The sequence below is a fragment of the Crotalus tigris genome, unplaced genomic scaffold (assembly GCF_016545835.1).
Source record: "Crotalus tigris isolate CLP2741 ecotype Arizona unplaced genomic scaffold, ASM1654583v1 scf7180000019068.10715455, whole genome shotgun sequence".
In the NCBI taxonomy this organism is placed as follows: Eukaryota; Metazoa; Chordata; class Lepidosauria; order Squamata; family Viperidae; genus Crotalus; species Crotalus tigris.
The window spans coordinates 3,888,869-3,909,902 of NW_024097358.1; the positions used below are offsets into that span (position 1 = coordinate 3,888,869).

A 21,034-nucleotide genomic window follows, 5' to 3' on the forward strand; every position below is an offset into this window, starting at 1 on the left:
ATCCATTATTTAAATCAGGGGTCTTCAAACTTGGCCCTTTTATGACTTGTGGACTTCAACATGTGCCTGGCTGAGGAATTCTGGGAGTTGAAATCCACAAGTCATAAAAGGGCCAAGTTTGAAGACCCTTGACTTAAATGCACTGAGATTCAATGGGTGGGATCAGTGTCTTCTAATGATTTTGAATGCCCCTTACTACAGTCCAGTTTTAGAGTAAAGATACTTTAGCCAAGAATAAGCAAGTAGAGAAAATGTCACAGGAATGGAACTACTCAACATTCATCCTCAAGTGGAATGTAACAACGCTTAAGCAAAGTCAAAACATTTAGGATTGTGGGGTACCCGGCAGAGCTCTGAGTGTACCTCAGTTCACAGTTCCCAAATATTGCAATTTTTTTCTTCCTATTGTGGGAAGTCAGCCCCCCCCAGAAGGAAATATTAAAAGGGCAGAATGTTATATTTCCTCAAAGAATGTTAAAGAGGCAGAAAAGCATACCCAGTTTTTCTTAATAGCCCCAAGTCTCCCTCCCCTAAACAGAAACCAGCTCTGTAGAAATGCTGATGTAATAATCCATTCAGGAAGGTTGGAGCTCTCCAGCTAGAAGCTTAGGAAGACAAAGACACCTAAAATCTACATACCCCACCCAAACTCTAGGACAGGACATAATAGGATTAACCCACAGATGCCAAAGGGGCACACACAAACTCAGGTCAAAATACATGATGCAGGAAATACAAAGCCTCAAACAGGAACAGGAAACAACTCCAAACAAAAGCCCAAGAGGGTCTAAAAACCCACTCCCTACATGTGCTCTCTCTCTTTTCTTCCAGAGCCATCTTTCTGTCTGGCTCTCCTCTTCAATAAACTGCAACCTTCTTTCTAAAGCAGTCACCATGTTGTTTATTCCCGGCTTTGATTGAACCCTGATGAAGACTTTTCCTTCAGTATTATTTTAGACATTGGAACATATCAGGTCATTCATTTCAGCCAGGTTCAACTCCACACCAGACTTTGTCTTTTGAGGAGTTCCTTTCGCTCCTGATTTCAGATATTTCTCTTTGCTGGGGAGGACTTGGATGTACTGATCGTTGCCACTGGTGAGCTGATCACTGCTCGATTCAGGAGAGATGGAATCAGACTCCGTGGGAGATGGAGACGGCTTGGCCTTGGCTTTGCCAGGGTGTTCCGGATATTGCTGCTCAAATTCAATATTCTTCAAGTGTATCTTTCGGTGGGGGTGCGGGCCTCTACCGTAAGTCAAACCGAAACCATCTTCCCAAGACTTGTAGTGCATTTTTGCTAGGGACCTGCTTGGCAGAACCTGGTTGTCGGTCCACTCCCCAATGTAGAGGCGGGGGAGGGCTCGGAGATCCGACAGGGACCGCGGGCGGTGATGAGTCTGCTTAGTGACGCCTCTTCTGTACCCTTCTTCTTCCTCTTCCTCCTCAGTGTAATGAGGGGAGTAGGCCCTGCGGGGTGTTCGAACCACATACCTTCGGATGTGACGTGGATACAACTCCACAAAGTCCCCTGCCTCATCCATCCGGACATTCCTTGGCAGCCGGGTTGTGGCACGGAGGATTTTTTTGCGGGGCTGATGCTCGTTGACAATGTAGTACTTGGCCGTGTGAGCTCTGCGGCCCACAAAAGGGGGACCCCCGGGGGCCCCATGAGACTCCGGCTTCATTTGTGGGGGGCATTTCCTGAACAAGGGTTCTGAATGAGCATCTTCCATGCGCTTCTTCACCTTTACAGGAGTATAGACTTTGGCTTTGCAGAGTTCACTAGCACTCCCATGGATGGGGTTGGGGTATCTGAGAAAGAAGAGAGAGTCGGGATGGCTAAGAGGTTTGGTCTAGTGGTTAAGACACCAGACTAGAAAGCAAGAGGCCGCAGGTTCTAGTCCCACCTTAGTCATGAAAGCCAGCTGGATGACTATGGGCCAATCACTAGGAGACAGTGAGTTCTAGTTCCACCTTAGTCATGAAAGCTGGCTGGATGACTATGGGCCAATCATTAGGAGATGGTGAGTTCTAGTCCCACCTTAGGCATGAAAGCCGGCTAGGAGACTATGGGCCAATCACTAGGAGACAGTGAGTTCTAGTTCCACCTTAGTCATGAAAGCCGGCTAGGTGACTATGGGCCAATCACTAGGAGACCGTGAGTTCTAGTCCCACCTTAGGCATGAAAGCTGGCTAGGTGACTATGGGCCAATCACTAGGAGATGGTGAGTTCTAGTTCCACATGAAAGCCAACTGGGTAACTTTCGCCAGTCACTCTCTCTGGTTTCTCTAGTTTCTGGGAAGGGTCTTACCTGTTGATTGAAGGTTCTGTTCTAGGCTTCACCATCTCTGGAATAGGAGGTGTTGGAGTGACAGGTATCGGTGCTACAGGTGTTGGAACACCTGGATTATCTTTTGCTGGGGATGGGCCCACTGCTTTCAGAATCTCAGGGGGTGGAACTGATTGAGATATTGTCTGTATTTGGCTGGGTTTGGGAGACTCAAAGTTCACTACACTGCCATTTTTCCTAGGGGTTGAGGAGCGAGCTGAAGACTCCTGACTGATGACGTCAGTCTCCTGTTCAGGCCTCTTGCCATTTCCTTCTACGTTTTGGATTCTAGCTAAAAAATAAAAGTTTAGGAAAAAAAATCAGTCATTGCTTCCCGTCATCAGCTGGAACTGATCAATGGCGTAGCACATATTTGATCCAAAGCACAACCTTAGTAACTCAACCAGCATCCTCCAGTTGAATTTGCCCATCATGTTAAAATGTGACATGCTTTATTCCTGGCTTGTTAAACAAGAATCAGAAGCTGGATTCACACATCATCCTAAACCATAAACCATGACATCCCAGCATTACAAGCTATAACCAAAGTAAAACAAACTATGGTTTAGGGCACTGTTAAATTCAAAGCTCAGTGAGAACAGGTTGCCCAAAATTCTTGAATTCTAATTGGAGCTCCATCTTGGGAGTTTCAAAAGCTGATTCTCTAATTAATGCGTCGGTCTGAAATTTGTCACAATCTTCTTCTGGTTCTTTCTGCAGCAGATAAACATGGCTAGGCTAGTCTCCCTATGTTTCATTTGACAGCTTTTGCTTTCAATTATTATTGCATTTTGTGAAAAAGATGACCGAACATACAGTCCAATAATGCCAAGCACCTTAAGGAAGTTTTTGCTCACCTGCTGCCATTTTGACCACTTTTTTCTTGTCTTCAGTTCTTTCCTACAACAGATATCAAATTAACTGGTTAAAACTTCAGCCTTATATAATACGTCTGTTGAAAAACAAAACAAAACATTGCGCTCAAACATCAGATAAAGTTTGTGGGTATAAAAGTTATCTGCACTGCTAACCACTCGTTGATTCATTCTTCTCTCTGGTAAGAATTAATTTTATTTTTTTAAATTACCAAAAACATGGTATGAACATTTAGTCAGCACTTACTGTTTGGATCTGCATCCTTAGTTGGTTGTTGGTGAATTTTAATGACCTCGCAATGCTCTGCAGGTAATATATTAGCATGCTGGGGGGGGGGGTGGAGAGAAATATGAGGAGGAAAAAAATATCAGTAGGGATGTCTTTGATTTACATCGCATTAAATTAAAAGAACTGAATAAACATAACTACAATAATTTGTTTCTATAATAAGGAGATTTCTTCTCAGCAACTGGCAATACAAGGCCACCTTGTTTGGATTTAGAAGCTAAGGCAGGGCAGACCTGATTAATATTTAGAAGGCACTAGTCATACACCCAACATATTAGCTATCTAAATGCAGATCTCTCAGCCTCTTCCATTTGCTGGCTAAAATGGAAGTTCTCCCAGGATAACGACATGGCCAAGTTCTCCTGGACACAGAGCTTGGAGTCCGCTTGAAATACTGACCATCAAATCAAACAAAAGTGTTTAGACTTACAAGAGTAATAATAGAGCTGGAAGGACCACCACGGGACTACTCATATAAGCCATCACAGAGTTAAACCAAGGAGGAAAGTCGTTTCGAATAGTTTCGGACACAATGTCATAGATTTTTTCTTGCCCGCTAGATGGAAAACATTCAGTTGTTGTCTCAGAAAATCTGCAGCGTTTAAAACATTTCCGAATAATTTTCTGTTCACAGCCAAGCTCTGAACTAGATACGTTAGGAAGAATGGGGGGAAATGACTACCAGTTGAACAAGGTAGAGGGATAAAGTCCATACATGGATAGTTTCCTCTTAAACAACTTGGGATTAAAACCTTTTCAAGCGGAACTCAAGGCTTCTTATCTACCTCCACTTTGAGGAAAGGTGACCTGTGATCCTCCACCTGTTGCTGAACCTCAACTCTCAGAAGACCATGTCAATAAAGTCAATGGAGAGACATTGATCAGCAGCCTATCCCAATTCAACCCAGTTCTTTACTGCACTCAAACTTTCCAATATTGTTTATTTTTATGGCATATGTTCCTCATTTTATGACAATGATGCATAAAAGACACGTGGAGCTATCTAATTATGAAAAATCAGGATGCCATGACTACAGTATCTATCTTCCAATAGCATTATTTGTGGAATGAGCTCTGATTTTGTAGATGTTTTCCTGTTGTTGTTTTTTAAAATTAACACAAAGTAGGTCTGTTAGCAGAATATTGCTTAGCATGTTAAATGAAGCAACGCCACTATCCACTTACCTAAATGGGCCACAGTTTAGAGATGGCTTGTAGCGAGCAATTGCAAAAATAGTTGGGAGCATACACAGAAAGAGCATAAATAGCAGCATAGCTAAGTAGAAGTTGTTAGATCTGAAAAGAAAGATCTCATTGTTACATAAAGCATTACATACCCCTGCTTCTCTAGTAATCCAAGGCCGTTCAAATCCCAACTATAAGGCCAAGTACCAGCATTTGTTGGTAGTATTATTAATATTATTATCAGTAGCAAACATTTTTATAGTGTGTAATACCTTAGTAGACTTATGCAGTGTTTCCCAAACTTGACAATTTTAAGGCATGAGGACTTCAACTCCCAGAATTCCACAGCCAGCGTTGAAGTCCTCATACCTTAAAATTGTCAAGTTTGGGAAACACTGACTTATAGATATAAGGATACGTTATTACAGATAAAATATAGATGTATTTTCTATTTACTTAACCCTGTTTGAACGCAAGGGTTCACATTTTAGCCCTGGCTTTCTAAAAGCATCACACAAACATTCAATTGCTAGAACCACAACAACAACAACAACAACAACAAAAGGTGGAGAAATAACTTCAACACTGCAATGTGGTGAAGTTCCATATTTTATCTTCCAGTCACTGTTTTAAGATGCTGGCAAAGCTTTCTGCAGTAATTTGGAGGAGAGAAATTAACAAGAGGAGCTAGGTATATTTAGCCTATCAAAGGGAAGGGTTGGGGGACATGACAACTGTCTTCCAGGAGTGGAGGAGCTGTCACAGAGAAAAAGAGGATTGACTTATTCTCCAAAGCGCCAGAGGGCAGGACAAGACTGCAATGGGTGGAAGCATGTGAAGGAGAGATCCAGCTTAGAAATAAGGAGAAATTTTCTGACAGTGAGAACATTTAATTGGGACAGCTTGCTTCCCAGAGTTTGTGGGTGCTCTTATCACTGGAGGTTTTGAAAAATAGAATGGACAATTATTTGATCAGGATGAGATAAGGTCTCCTGCCTCAAACAGGGGGTTGGACTAGCAGACCACTGAGGTTCCTTCTAGCCTTATGATTCTACATTCTATCAGTACACTCAGTAAGTTTAATTATTAGGTTTAAAAAGCCAAGTCAAATTAAACCAAACTCATATATCTAATCTATTCGATTTTTTTTGATCCTTAGATGTTTCTGTTTTGTTTTTATGTTCACAAACAATTGTGAAAACCATGACCAGAGCTTGTGTTTTGCTGTTTCTGTCTGGATACATGTGAAGTAACCAACCTTGAAGCTCGGAAGACTTGCTGATGAGGGACATTGCAGGTCAAGACTGCCCAGCTTCTGAGGTACATCAGCCCAATCAGCTTTAGGACGTTGAATGCAGGAAGGCAAGGAGAAAAGAAGGCTCCCATCCTAGGAATGGGAACAACCAGGGCCCACTCATCAATAATGTTTTTTAATTTGGGAAGTAGACTATTAATGAACAAGCTTCTCCTTGCTTCACTCGGAATGGGTTTGGTTATTTATGAGTTTGGCCAACAGGAAGAAATGAATTTGGCCATCACCCATATGAGCAGAGATTAACAGCAAGATGAACACTAGACCAATCATCAAGTAAGTATTGCCCCGGTGAAGGAACTACTAATGCAGACAAGCTAACAGTGTACAACTCTTTTTTGGAATGCAGTTATTGGTCTGCGGTTCAAAGGCAATATGATGTAAGTTCCTCGAAAATTAGCTATCACTAAGATAAACAGAACAAAGTTAATTTGTTACCAGATCATCCCTTGATTGTAGACCAAATGCAGGACATTTTCTGCTATTTTAAATTCCCCATATTCTGGCTGCAAAGTAACGCACAACAACAATGAAAAAGATTTAGTAGCAAATTATTATATATATTTTTAAAAGATACATCGGGGGCAATGTTTCTTACATTTTTTTCCCTCTCTGCTCTCTTTGCCACTTTTAAAAATTATGCAGGACGAAAGAGCTTCTGTGTGCATGGGTTATATTTATCAATATTTACTGTATTACAAATTCTGATGTCTTCGCCGCTACTATCGCTTCTCATGATTGTTTGAAGGGATTTAAATGTTTTATTATTTTTCAACATAGGCTGGCAAATAATTTTATTTTTGCAGGCCCCCTGAGAGGGTCTCAGGGGGATTTCAGAGGTCCTCTGTCCAGACTTTTAAGAAATACTGATTTAAATTTTAAAGCATTAAAGATCTGCTCTCTAGTCATTGGTTCAGATCACACTGCCCTCTCTTGGTTGAAAGTATTATGGATCGATCCTTGCACTACTCACCGAAAGCAATGGAGGAGGAAAATTTTAAAAAGAGTCCTACCTCCATGGACAGAGAATGAGATGGCTGGATGGAGTCACTGAAGCAGTAGGTGTGAATTTAAATGGACTCCAGAAGATGGTAGAGGACAGGAAGACCTGGAGGAACGTTGTCCATGGAGTCGCGACGGGTCGGACACGACTTCGCAATTAACAACAACAACAACCTCCATGGAACATGCTCCAGTTTATACTTTTTTTATTATTTGTTTGAACCTATACTCACAAAATTGCTTTCCAGATCCCAGCACCAGCAGTCACTTAAGTACCGGACAAAAAGACCACGGAAAAAATCAATCAGGAGGATGCTAGCCACAGTGAACAGCATATCGATAATGGACAATTTCAACATCTCCTGAAACAAAACATAATGCAATGACCAACAGTAACACTTTAAAAATACACACACACACACACACACCAAAATGTGTATTACTACCTAGGCATTTAACACTGAAATGCATAACATATTTGTAAGTGGAGTATTTATAAAAAAAATAAGCAGCGTGCTTGCTACTTTAGAAACAGCAGAGGCAATAATAGTAAGGATGGGAAGACAGGTCTCCGTTGATCTTCCTGCCAAACATTTCTTCAGTTTTGGTGCCATAAGTGGAAGAAGAAAATAGCTTGGGAAAGGATGAGACCTACTTGACCAACATAGGTCTCCCAGCATTGGTGTTGGTGACTTTCGCTGTTGGCGTCGTAAGGTGCTGTACTGTTGAGTTCAACCAGGTGAGCGTAGCTTTGGGTGTGATTCTCAGATAGAAAGAAAGTGCCATTCTTAATCATTTGCACATTTGGAATTGGGGTTGAAAAGCTGTGCTCTAGGAGGGTTTTTGCTGCTAAGAAGGTGGTGGTACCCACGGCGTTGCTTCCATTTTTATGAACCTCAGCCTCCTGCAATCATATAGGGAAATGGAAACTCAGAGAGTGGGTCTTTCCACTTCCCCAATCCTGTTTAAAGCTTTTAAGTCACAGTCGGCAGCCTCAAGAATACTTGGACTTTGCCAAAAACTAGGTAATAGAGCAGGGGTGTCAAACCCGTGTCACAACTTTTTTTCCATTGCCGGCAATGGGGTGGGCGCAGTTTCGGCATGATGCATCTGGCCTGCGGGCCGGCAGTTTGACACCCCTGTAATACAGCCTGGAGTCTCCTTCCTGCTCCACAATTGCTGCTTAATTATAATTGCCCGTGTGTCAAGAGGAACGAAAATATTTAAAACATTTAAATTAAACTTGCTTTGGTTTAATTTAACTTTGTCTTTCCAATGTCACTTTTTTGGAATGTAATCACAACAGCCCAAACATCCCTGGTTAGGGGATGGAGACAATTAATCGAAGATTGTATTATTCTTATATATTACTTCTTCTTTTTTCCCTACAGCAATGCAGCTTATGCTTTTATGTCAAGTTTATGAATTGTGTGGATTGAATTTCTGTTATATTCCAACCCACATGAGATAATATTTTGAGGTAACATTTTTATAGCTATTACAAGTAAAAGGGGAAGGCAAAAAAATGAGAGCGTTGACACTTTATCGTTTTTACAACGAAATACTGAAGAGGTACAGATGTGTAATTCTGCCTCAACTGTGTGCTGAAGTTTTTCAGTTCACCAAAATCCCTACTGTTCTCAAGGGGATTACTGCAAAGCACCAAGATCATCTTGCTACCCAGAATGATAAAGACTTGCAACTTACAACAATGCTCATGCTATCCACTTTATCCAGAAGTGCAATGATCAAGCTGTAGAGATTTCCCAAATATAAGACCAACACTCTGGAAAAAAAAAACAACCAAGAAGCAAAAAATGGCAAATGTTTCTTCACTGCAAGTCCACCCCATTCCATCTGTCACTTCAGGTGGAAATGATTGAGGCCATTTTTATTCTGCTAAGTCAGGGGTCTTCAAACCTGCCACTTTTAGGACTTGTGGACTTCAACTCCCAGAATTCCTCAGCCAGGTACGCTGGCTGAGGAATTCTGGGAGTTGAAGTCCACAAGTCATAAAAGGGCCAAGTTTGAAGACCTCTGCTTGTGGACTTCAACTCCCAGAATTCCTCAGCCAGGCACGCTGGCTGAGGAATTCTTGGAGTTGAAGTCCACAAGTCATAAAAGGGCCATGTTTGAAGACCCCTGTGCTAAGTGGATGTGATGCACACCTGGCGAGCTGGAAGCGGAGAGTAGTTCTGGGATGATACATCTCCAGGGCAGCTATCAGTTCAAAGGCAGATGGTGCAAGCATGGTAATCAGGGAAACAACTACGCTCACCTGGAAACAAAGAAAAGAATGTCTGATTTTCAAGGGGAAAAAGCGCTTGATTTTTATGCAATTATTAAACCATCACGTATATCCGAATAGAGCTCTTTACTAGAACTTCATCCTTGACAGATTATGTGACACAACTCAAAAATGCACCAAGGCACAAACACTTGCCATAAAAGCATTTCGAGAGAGCGATATCTGTTTTTTGTATGGGTATTTCTACTCGCACCCGTTTTCTTGAAAGTCATTTTATCAAGAGATTTTCCACGATAGAATGCATGTAGTTAATATTTTCAGCCAGTTATGCATTTGGGGACTTGCATTTTCTTAACGTATTCTTACATGATGTCTTAAAAGTGAGAGCGCAAACATTCTGAACACCATACAGTCCAAGTTTTGGTTTATTCATTGGCTTGAAAGTCTAACACAAAGTAAGTTGGTATCAAAATGCAAATGGAATGACGTTTCTGCCATGGCCCTTCCAGAAAAGCTGGAGAATAAGCATCTGAAAACACAGGCACATAGAGTATGTGTCCAGTATGATATCGTCATCTCGTCATTATAATGGCTCATAAACAGCCATTATGTGTAGCTCACTTAAAGAGGAAAAGGATCAAGATTATCTCATTTTGGACAAGGAGTCTGAAGCTAAGAAAATGTGCTCTCACTTCATTTTTTTCCCACAAGGTCAGCTCTTTCTTCATCCTTTCCAACTTCTGGGATCGATCCACGACAAAATAAATGATGTAAATACTTCCAGCCAGTGAGAGAAGGACCAAGATATTTGCAATGATTCTTAAGCTTATTGTCACCGCTCTGAATATGGAGAAGAGCACACAGGAAGCAGAAAAGCGACTCAGATCATTTCAGTAGTTTATATAACAGCTTAAGAGACAGAGCTGGCTTCTGTCTGTCCGTGATCAGTCATACTGTATATCAGTAGAGGGAAAAATTATATGCATACGTACAGATTTGTGCTCTTTTTCTTTTCCTGCTCTTCCAATATAGCTTCCTTAAAAGAAACAAAGACAAAATAGCCTATAAATAAATAATATAAATATAAATAAACAGGCCCTAAAGTTGTCCACTCCAACAAAGGTTTTGTGTGACTTACGTTCAATATCCTTCTAATGACTCCACACAATACAACTTTATAGTATTTTTGTTTGTCTACTGTATCCTAGGCACCGGTTCTTTTCCACTTGAATGTTGGTTAGCTTACCCTGATGCTGTTCACTATGGCAGCGGATTTGCTCTCTGCAGCCTCAGGGTTGCCAATTAAATAGTCCCAAGCACAAAACACTCGCCAGCAAAAGGTGTAGTTTTCATCAGAAGCACTAGCAAGGCTCATTCTGGAATTTTTGGCCATTCTGGAAAATAACAATCAAATGACCCATACATTATTATCCTTCAAACTAGGGATGATGATTGATGATGATGATGATGATGATAATTATAATAATAAAACAACAACAACGTTGGAAGGGTCCTTGGAGGTCATCTAGTCCAACTCCCTGCTCAGGCAGGAAACGCTATACTATTTCAGACAAATGGCTGTACAGTCTCTCTTAAAACCTCCAGTGTTGGAGCATTCACAGCTTCTGGAGGCAGATTGTTCCACTGATTAATTCCACTGTCAAGAAATTTTTCCTTAGTTCTAGGTTGCTTCTCTCTTTGGTTAGTTTCCATCCATTGCTTCTTGTCCTGCCTTTAGTTGCTTTGGGGAATAGCTTCACTCCCTCTTCTTTGTGGCAGCCCCTGAGATATTTTAACGCAGCTATCATGTCCCCCCTCATCCTTCTCTTCATTAAACTAGACATACCCAATTCCAGCAGCCGTTCCTTATATGCTTTAGCCTCCAGTCCCCTAATCATCTTTGTTACTCTTCTCTGTACTCTTTCTAGAGTCTCAACATCTTTTTTTTCATCGTGATGATCAAAACTGGATGCAGTATCCCAAGTGTGGCCTTACCAAGGCATTGTAAAGTGGTATTAACACTTCATGTGATCTTGAGTCTATCCATCTGTTAATGCAGCCTAGCACTGTGTTGGCTTGAAGGACTTGGATTGAGGTATCTCAACCTACTAATTCTAGTTAATATCATAACTGCAATCTCATCGGTACACACTTCCATTATTTTTAGCCCATTTCTATTCGGTTTTGTTTGCTATCTTGCCTAACGAAGAGAACTGAAGAACTTAAAATTGCTGTAGGTCATTTAATGACTGAGTTCATAAAGGCATTACATTTTGGTTTAGGCACGCTCCTTAGTTTTTCAGTTTGTTTGCTTCCAGTTCCTAGTGAACAAACTGGATAAAGTCGAATAATTTATTTATTTTTTAAAAAAAATAAGTAGTTGCCATGAAAAGTGCCACCTTACTTTTTCAACAGAATGATAAAACTGTAGGCAAACACCGCCATTCCGACAAGGAAGTAGGCAAGGGGCAGCCGGTAACCAGCACTCCCAATTTTCCTTGTCTGTCCATAGTATCCATAGAACAAAACGGAATACTGAAGGTAACCCTACAGAAATAGAAATAACATAGTTATCCGTAGCACTTCTATCTAAGAAGTGTGTGTGTGTGTGTGTGTGTGTGTGTGTGTGTGTGTGTGTGTCTACTAGGGAAGATTTTCTGCTTGCCCCCAAAGACCAGATGGTATCCAGATCCTGTGCAGAATGAAGTTGATCACTGGGGATCTGCTTGTTGGGAGTACTTCCAAAAGCATCTCCAGCCAAGATCTGTAAGAAAAACCAAGTCTGGAAATTAGGTGGGGAGATGGACAGGTAGATTTTACAGTACTTTTACACCACCCAGGTCATATAGAAAACAGTTTATTGAATTAGTCTCCAGACCATTTCAAGTATCCAGCTCATATGACACCCTGTACGATGTCCTCAAGTCCCTTCAAGATACTTTTGAGACATTTCAGGGTCTTCAGTCAAGGTCAAATGGTCCGCTCTTGGTCTAAAACAAGTGTTGGTTTCCATATGGAAATCTAAAAGAATCACTTACTTCTGGCAAAACCACAAAGGCTCCTGTCATTATGGTGAGAACAATGTTGATGCCAAACAGCCATCGCAAAAAGATAAAGTAAGAGGCAACCCCTGAGCCAAAGTGACCTAAACACAAAGAAACACATCCTATCAGGCCCCCAAAGTCGTCAAGAAAAGATGTTTTCAGCTTCTGCCAGTAGGCAGACAGTGCTGGAGACAAAGGAATTTTCAACAGGATGTCATTTCTCTCACTGAAAAGCAACCCTTCCAAGCTTCAGTCCATCTGTTCTCCAGAAATGGGGGACAGCCAGCTGCTACTTTTCCTGACATGACCGATGTAGTCATGTCAACTCTAGCGAGGAGATGCAGTCCTGCAAGTAACTCAGAGCCAAAGACAATCATGATGTTGAGACCACGCTTACTAGTAAACAATCAGTATTTCATCTCATCCTACATAGACAATCATCAATGGTTTCTACCTCAGCCCTTTACATGCTTATTGAATGTACGTCTCACTGATTTGGATGGAATTTACTCTGATAAAGCATGCGTAGGATCGTAGCTCCAACACTGAAATAGATTTGTCTTAAAATCTGACATATGACAAAGTTATGGAAACTGGATTTGAATTAGCCCAGCAAAAACCTCCCAATTCCTAGCATTTTCTTTTTAATTCAATGTTTTGAATTTTTCCAAGACATGTATACTTACTTTCAATTTTCTTGATTCTCATTTCCCAAGGAATAAAGATGACCATGAAGTTATATGCAAGCCTAATAAATTTTCTCCATAGCTGGAAAAGCAAAATAGCCACACTCACTTAGAACACACATACAGTCTATGATGCATTGCCTCGCTGATTTTCTGTTATTTTCTTCCTCTAATTCACCATCATTTTACTTAATATATTTGCTTTAGTAATTATGTTCTTGAAATATTTTTATCTTGCATATCAGTAATATCAGTAATATTTTAATTCTGTAATTTTCACAGAATTTTAATACTGAAATATAAAACAAGATATATAGTAGCTACAATAATTAACTTTGCCATTCAGTTGAGTCTATATAATATTGTATTTCTGAACCAAAACACAAGCAGAAAAATCACTTTTCCTTTTAATGTGTGTTTCTCCAACTTTTCCAGGTAGTTCACAAATTCCATTGATTAATATCAACACATTGGCATTCAAATGTTGGTGAATGTGTTCTAAACCAACTCAATACATCAATAATCTATTCTGCAATCAAGGCTAATGAATTTTATAATGCTTGCCCAGCTGTATAGCTGCTGTTGGAAGTATTTTAATTAAAGAAAAAATGGTCCAAAGGCTCAAATTTCAGAAAGCCTTCTGACTAAAAACCAATAACGCAACCACTTCAGCAAGCCAAATGAAACAGCTCAGCCTTGCAAAGGCTTTGGATGATAGATAGTTGGTGTTCAATTGCTAAATAATATTCACAATAGATGAACTTTCCCCAATGAATCTTTCTCTGATAGAACCATTAAAGGTAGAAAGCCTTGCCAGGAAAGGAGATCTGTAAACAGCATTTCTCAATTTCACTGCGATGACAATGATATCATTGGAAATATTTCTCTCTTGTAAATAGAATTGCTAGGCTCATTTTCATGAAAAGTGAGCTCTGGAGCTTTTAATGAAAACCAGACCAACCTCTGCTCCAGCAGCTTGATAGCCTCTTGTCCGAGTCAGCCGACCTTCGTACTTCAATACAATCTCTTTAGCTTGTCTGCCAAGGGAAGAAAGCGGTGGGTTTTTTGATGACCCAAATCTCATTATAGGGTCTGGTTCCGGCCATTCCCTTTTCGTAAACAACATTAAACAAATGGCACCAAGGAGTGGGACTTTCTGCAGCCAAAGGCACTTTGCCCTTGTTATTTTTATAACAAATGGGAGACTCTTAATGTTCCTTCCTTTAGAAAAATCAGAGGGAAAGGGAAGGTTACCCATCAGCAGTTACAGATGCTTTATTGTTTGTTATGGAGCTACCAACCCTTACAACTGTGGACCAGAGAAGAGAGCAAGGGGGGGGAAATAAAATTTAAGGAGCCAGGGGTCCACCACCCAGTCTCCAGACTTTCAGGAAAATCACAAGGACAGAGCTGAGCTCTGTGAGCTGATCATTTATTTCATCTACATTTTTATAGGACCACCCAGTTCACAATGGATGCAGAGTGGCTAACTTGCTGTGACCGTGAAAGCAAATTAAAAGAAGACTGCACCACACAGCACAGGTATTGAACTAGAACATAAGGGACGCAGCTTCAAGTCCCCACTCAGCCCAAGAACGTCCCTTGGTGACTATGGGCCAAACCTTCCTGTCAGCCCAACAGCCAGGGTGGTACAAGGGTGAAGCTATTGGAGAAGGGGACCCAAGTTCTAATCCCCCTTCAGCCATAGAACTGCCTGGAGGACTTAAGGCCAACCACTTTATTTCATCTTCATTGTTGGTGAAGGAAAGAATAGACAAAAAAGAGTACAATATAGGCTACCTTTCATTTTTGGAGAAAGGGTTGGCTATAAATCCGAGAGATACGTAGCCTGCGGCTCAGATGCCTTTTTCTCCAAGGAGATGCAATCACTGAACATGATTGCATTGGCTTTGCAATCTTAAAACAATTGTTTCACACCAGTCATTCTCCACAAGTCACCCCGTTACCTCAATGCTCGGAGTTTTTGCCTCATGGGCCATGGCCGGCAACAAATGTTGGCCATAATTTCTTTCTGAAATTGTATGTTCTGGAAGATCTGTTCCGGATCATTGCTGTCGACCTTCTCATCCCCATTATCTTCATCTGAGTTGCTAAAAATAGCCCGACCCCACAAGAAACACACATAAGGGAAACCATGATCAATGCTTCTCTCAGAAACGGTCACAAAAACACAGATTTGCTTATTGCCTAGCTTACCATTTCAGTGCCAAAGCTAGTCCATGTATTTTAGTCCAAACTGCCACTGGCTTAGGAGGAAGGCTTACATAGTTATTATTTGCACCCCCCCCCAAAAAAAAAGTCTGGTTTTCCTTCTCTTACCTATGTGTGAATCTATGCCAAGCAAATCATGAACGTGGGTGACATTGCTCCATTAAACAAACCCAAATACTTGGTTTAACTCTGCTTTGAATTTCAAAGCTGAGAAATTTCATACGGCTAAAGTCCAGTATCAGCACGGACTTGCTGTATGTATGTATGCTTTCTTCCTACCCATCTGAACGGCATTATCAGATTTTGGCTATTGAGAGCTGTCCATCAATAGTTGTGCTGAAGTGGGAATTCTGACAGGTGGTATTTGCCTTGCCAAGGCAATAGAAAAACAGCACCCGAAGAATTCCATGTTTCAGCGGTTTGATTGAATAGAACAGAAAATCAATTCCTCACCTGTGGGGTGGTTCTGGATAGGTGTAGATGCTGGCATGTCGCTTCACAGTTTTCGATCTCTTGCAGGTTCTTGTGTTTTTCGCAGCTGAACTGCTACCTCCAAATGACATCTTAGAACTTTCTGATTTTTTTTTAAAAGAGTAGTCAAGTTGCAGGAAGCTGGGGAAAGATGATTAGAAACCAGATATAAAGAGAGTTATAAACTGATAGATGTTGAAGTGGAGTCTGTTTCCATCCCAGTCTGCATCAGACACTCCAAGATCTGAGAAATATCAGAAAGCTCAGAATACGTACATAGTCTTAAAGGCACAGCACATCAAAAGCTGTAGCATTGTAGCATGCCTCTCCCACATATCCAAGGGGGGGGGGGGAATAGAATCTGTTTTGGTATAGTTAGCTGCAATCCTAAATTATTGTAGCAGAAATCAGCTGATCATAGCCTACTTTATGATATGCATTTAACTCTAATCAAATAATGGAGATAGTCCTAGTGCATGAAACTATCAATTCTGATCATGATTAATGTTTCGGAACAGAAAGATTACACCAGTATAGCTTTACTGGATTACATCAGGATTTTGTAAACTGGACAGCTCATTATGGAAATGGATCAAAATAACCAACTGGATTTGATTTCTTTGTAACCTGCAAGGATTCTTTAATGCACATAGAAAAAGTTGTTAAAAATCTAGAGGAAGGATAATAAATAAGCACATAATGGAAGACCCTCCAATAAAGCTGGTGAGCTACAAGCAAACTCTATGCAGATGTTCAACTGTCTTGGAAAACATAGTAATGCACAATGTTGGTTTCCTCAACCTGATGTTTATTTTTATAATGTTGAGTTTATTTGCTGTTCAGGTAGGTGAGTTGCTGAAATAGATACTTTTTTTTTTAAAAAAAAGCATACAGTATAGAATTGTAGGTGAGCAGAAGAAAAGAAGGATCTCATATATATCTCCCCCCCACCTCTGAGCCAGCATTTCAGTTACTCTATGCACTACTGGCTGTGAGATTTCAGCCACATAAATCAAGGGTTCATGCCCTTTGTGGTGTTTTATTTCCTCCTCTTGAAGGCAGAACATTAAGTACTCACCACTAGATTTGCTGCCAAGTGCTGGTTGTTTCCATTCACACTCCCAGCTTATCTACCATATTATTATGAACTGAGAAATCTTTCCCTTCCAATGGCCAGTTAATTCTATATGATTTAATCAACTCAAATGGAAAGTATTGAGCAGGTTTGTTTCCTCACCTTCTTTATAATCCTCAGCCTGCTCTGTTATTCTTTTTACAGCCAAATTCAGACTTTTAGAGAACACCGATTAAGTACAGTAGCATCAATGCTTTTAAAAATGCTTAAATTTACAGAGTTTGTTTCACACGTAATGAGCCATAGCTTGAGGAATCAATCAGTTGACTGGCTTTGCACAACATAAACTAAGCCATAGACTCATAGAGCATAGAATATAAACATGCTAAACCACAAACATGTAAATCATATCATAGTTTAGATTGTTGGGTAAATCCACTCAAAGTTTTACCATGGATTGAATGGGGAAAATCTCTCAAAATGGCAGTTGACAACTCCTGTCATTTTTATATAAATATATGAAATAATTATTATTTGTATTTGTTTGCTTTATTGTTTATTGCTGGCACTTCTTGAGTGACTTGTTGAGATGAGTGGCTTTACAAATCATTTAAATAATAAATTTAAATGTAAAGCTGTTATTTAGATAATAACAGCTAGTATTTTAAATCTGACAAGACTTCTTTGACTTCCACAGAAGACCCGTATCTTAAACCTCCAGGACTGAAATCCACAGAGGTACAGATCTGTGACTCTTTCCTTAAAGATATAAACAAGCAAAGCACACTCTCCTTCAACAAAATGAATTGAAGCCCTGTGCACACCTGCAATCTTGTGCTCTTGCATTTACAGTGTTTCTCAACCTTGACAATTTTAAGGCATGTGGACTTCAACTCCCAGAATTCCACAGCCAGCAATTGCTGAGATAATTATAGTTTTGGAAGTATTCGTTTGCTGTTTTCGCCTGTTCTTCAACTTCCATCCTCTTTTGTTTTTGGATAGCCCTCCCCACCCCACCCCCAAAAAAAAGAAAAAAAGAAAGAGAGGTGGGTGCTGGTATTAGGGTTTCCTGCCTGAGCAGGGGGTTGGACTAGATGACCTCCAAGGTCCCTTCCAACTTTATTATTATTATAATTATTATTAGACGGTCAAATTATTTTCCAAAGCACCTGAAGGCAACACAAGGGATAACGGATAGAAACTGATCAAGGAGAGATTCAACCTAGAAATAAGGAGAAATTTTCTGACAGTGAGGACAATCAACCAGATTGTCTTTCAGAACTTGTGGGAGCTTCATCACTGGAAGCTTTCAAAAAGAGTCTGGACTGCCACCTGTCAGAAATGATGTATGGTCTCTTGCTTGGCTGGGGTTGGACTAGATGACCTACAAGGTCCCTTCCATTCAGGGAGGGAGGGAGGGAGCGCGCGCTCATTCGAAGCTCCGCCCACTGCGCCTCAGCTGCCGAGAACAAAAAAAAAAAGGGCAGCAATTGTGGAGAGGGCTCTCATTGGCTACGGCTAAAGATGAAGGCGCTCTCTGATTGGTGGGCCCGCCTGGCGCGAAATATAAGAACAGCACCTCTTTTCCAGCTGAAGTTTAAAGAGCCGCAAGAGCGGCTCGCGTTGCATGCCTCCTCGCGTTTCTCCGAGGGGGCGTGCTTCTGTTGGGCAGCCAGCGAGCGCAAGCCCTGGCCCCAACCCAGCAACGAAGGAGCATTGCGGGCGTTTGGTTCCAAAAAGTAAGTTGACGTCTGTTTTTGAACGAAAATTAGCCGTAGTTCATATTTATAAGGGGTTTTTTTTAATGCCAAATGCGGGGGGCTTTGGTTGAATGCTGGCTAGTGCCTGTTTCCAGAGAGTTGAACCGCAGGTTAAAGTAAAATTAGCCATGGTTCATATTTGTACCAAAAAAAAAAAAAGCTGAGGGGTCTGGGTCATACTGGAGGTGGGTAACGGATTAAAGCAGATTCTGCCTCCACCTGGTGTGTACCTGGCTCTCTCCCTCACGAGCATTATTAATTTCACTGTTAATATTGTACCTTTGAAATGTTTTCTGTTTGGATGCTGGCTAGAGTTGCCTCTTGGAGAGAAGGGAGGTATATAAATACAATGAGTAGTTTAAGGTTTAGCCATTTGCTATAGAGATTTTGGGGCATTTGGAGCTGAGTTAAGTTTAGCCTAGGTGCATTTAATGGGAAAAGGGACAAAAGGGGGGCAAATTTGTGTATTTTGTTCTATGGTTAACCAAACCACTTGCAACAGAGATTTTGGGCATTTGGAACTAAGGTAAATTTAGCACAGGTGCAATTAATGAGAAAGGGGACAAAAATGGAGGAAAATTTGTGTAGTTTGGTCTATGGTTAACCAAGCCATTTGCTATAGAGATTTTTGGGCATTTGGAGTTGTGGTAAATTTAGCTAAGGTGCAATTAATGAGAAAAAGCACAAAAAATGAGGCAAATTTGTGTAGTTTGGTCTATGGTTAACCAAACCACTTGCAATAGAGATTTTGGGCATTTGGAACTAAGGTAAATTTAGCTAAGGTGCAGTTAATGAGAAAAGAGACAAAAATGAGGCAAATTTGTGCAGTTTGGTCTATGGTTAACCAAGCCATTTGCTATAGAGATTTTTGGGCATTTGGAGCTGTGGTAAATTTAGCCCAGGTGCATTTAATGAGAAAGGGAATAAAAAGGGGGCAAATTTGTGTAGTTTGGTCAATGGTTAACCAAGCCATTTGCTATAGAGATTTTTGAGCATTTGGAGCTGTGGTAAATTTAGCTAAGGTGCAATTAATGAGAAAAAGCACAAAAATGGAGGAAAATTTGTGTAGTTTGGTCTATGGTTAACCAAGCCATTTGCTATAGAGATTTTGGGCATTTGGGACTAAGGTAAATTTAGCTAAGGTGCAATTAATGAGAAAAAGCACAAAAATGAGGCAAATTTGTATAGTTTGGTCAGTGGTTAACCAAGCCATTTGCTATAGAGATTTTGGGCATTTGGAACTAAGGTAAATTTAGCCCAGGTGCAATTAATGAGAAAAAGCACAAAAATGAGGCAAATTTGTATAGTTTGGTCAATGGTTAACCAAGCCATTTGCTATAGAGATTTTTGGGCAGTTGGAGCTGTGGTAAATTTAGCCCAGGTGCATTTAATGGGAAAAGGGACAAAAAGGGGGCAAATTTGTGTAGTTTGGTCTATGGTTAACCAAGTCACTTACAATAGAGAGTTTGGGCATTTGGAACTAAGGTAAATTTAACCCAGGTGCATTTAATGAGAAAAGGGACAAAATGGAGGAAAATTTGTGTAGTCTGGTCTATGGTTAACCAAGCCATTTGCTATAGAGATTTTTGGGCATTTGGAGCTAAGGTAAATTTAGCTAAGGTGCATTTAATGAGAAAAAGCACAAAAATGAGGCAAATTTGTGTAGTTTGGTTTATGGTTAACCAAGCCATTTGCTATAGAGATTTTTGGGCATTTGGAGCTGTGGTAAATTTAGCTAAGGTGCAATTAATGAGAAAAAGCACAAAAATGAGGCAAATTTGTGTAGTTTGGTCTATGGTTAACCAAGCCATTTGCTATAGAGATTTGGGGGCATTTAGAACTAAGGTAAATTTAGCTAAGGTGCAATTAATGAGAAAAAGCACAAAAATGAGGCAAATTTGTGTAGTTTGGTCTATGGTTAACCAAGTCACTTACAATAGAGAGTTTGGGCATTTGGAACTAAGGTAAATTTAGCCCAGGTGCGTTTAATGAGAAAGGGAATAAAAAGGGGGCAAATTTGTGTAGTTTGGTCTATGGTTAACCAAGCCATTTGCTATAGAGATTTTGGGCATTTGGGACTAAGGTAAATTTAGCTAAGGTGCAATTAATGAGAAAAAGCACAAAAATGAGGCAAATTTGTGTAGTTTGGTCTATGGTTAACCAAGCCATTTGCTATAGAGATTTTGGGCATTTGGGACTAAGGTAAATTTAGCTAAGGTGCAATTAATGAGAAAAAGCACAAAAATGAGGCAAATTTGTGTAGTTTGGTCAATGGTTAACCAAGCCATTTCCTATAGAGATTTTGGGCATTTGGAACTAAGGTAAATTTAGCTAAGGTGCAATTAATGAGAAAAAGCACAAAAATGAGACAAATTTGTGTAGTTTGGTCTATGGTTAACCAAGCCATTTGCTATAGAGATTTTGGGCATTTGGAGCTAAGGTAAATTTAGCCCAGGTGCATTTAATGGGAAAAGGGACAAAAATGAGACAAATTTGTGTAGTTTGGTCTATGGTTAACCAAG

At 40.4% G+C, this 21,034-nt stretch overlaps 1 protein-coding gene across 1 annotated transcript; it reads right to left on the reverse strand.

Annotated features, from left to right (window-relative positions):
• Positions 1–887: 887 nt before the first annotated feature.
• On the reverse strand, positions 888–15,893 carry TMC3 (transmembrane channel like 3). The gene is given in 23 exon segments (XM_039359325.1): positions 888–1,815; positions 2,316–2,625; positions 3,097–3,172; positions 3,174–3,233; positions 3,456–3,534; positions 3,928–4,053; positions 4,683–4,793; positions 5,941–6,069; positions 6,433–6,500; positions 7,230–7,358; positions 7,652–7,900; positions 8,704–8,782; positions 9,165–9,274; positions 9,937–10,084; positions 10,237–10,280; positions 10,491–10,638; positions 11,649–11,791; positions 11,910–12,008; positions 12,283–12,389; positions 12,975–13,056; positions 13,936–14,011; positions 14,942–15,116; positions 15,688–15,893. Coding segments are annotated over 23 exon segments (3,492 nt in total). The 5' UTR covers positions 15,770–15,893; the 3' UTR covers positions 888–953.
• Positions 15,894–21,034: the final 5,141 nt, after the last annotated feature.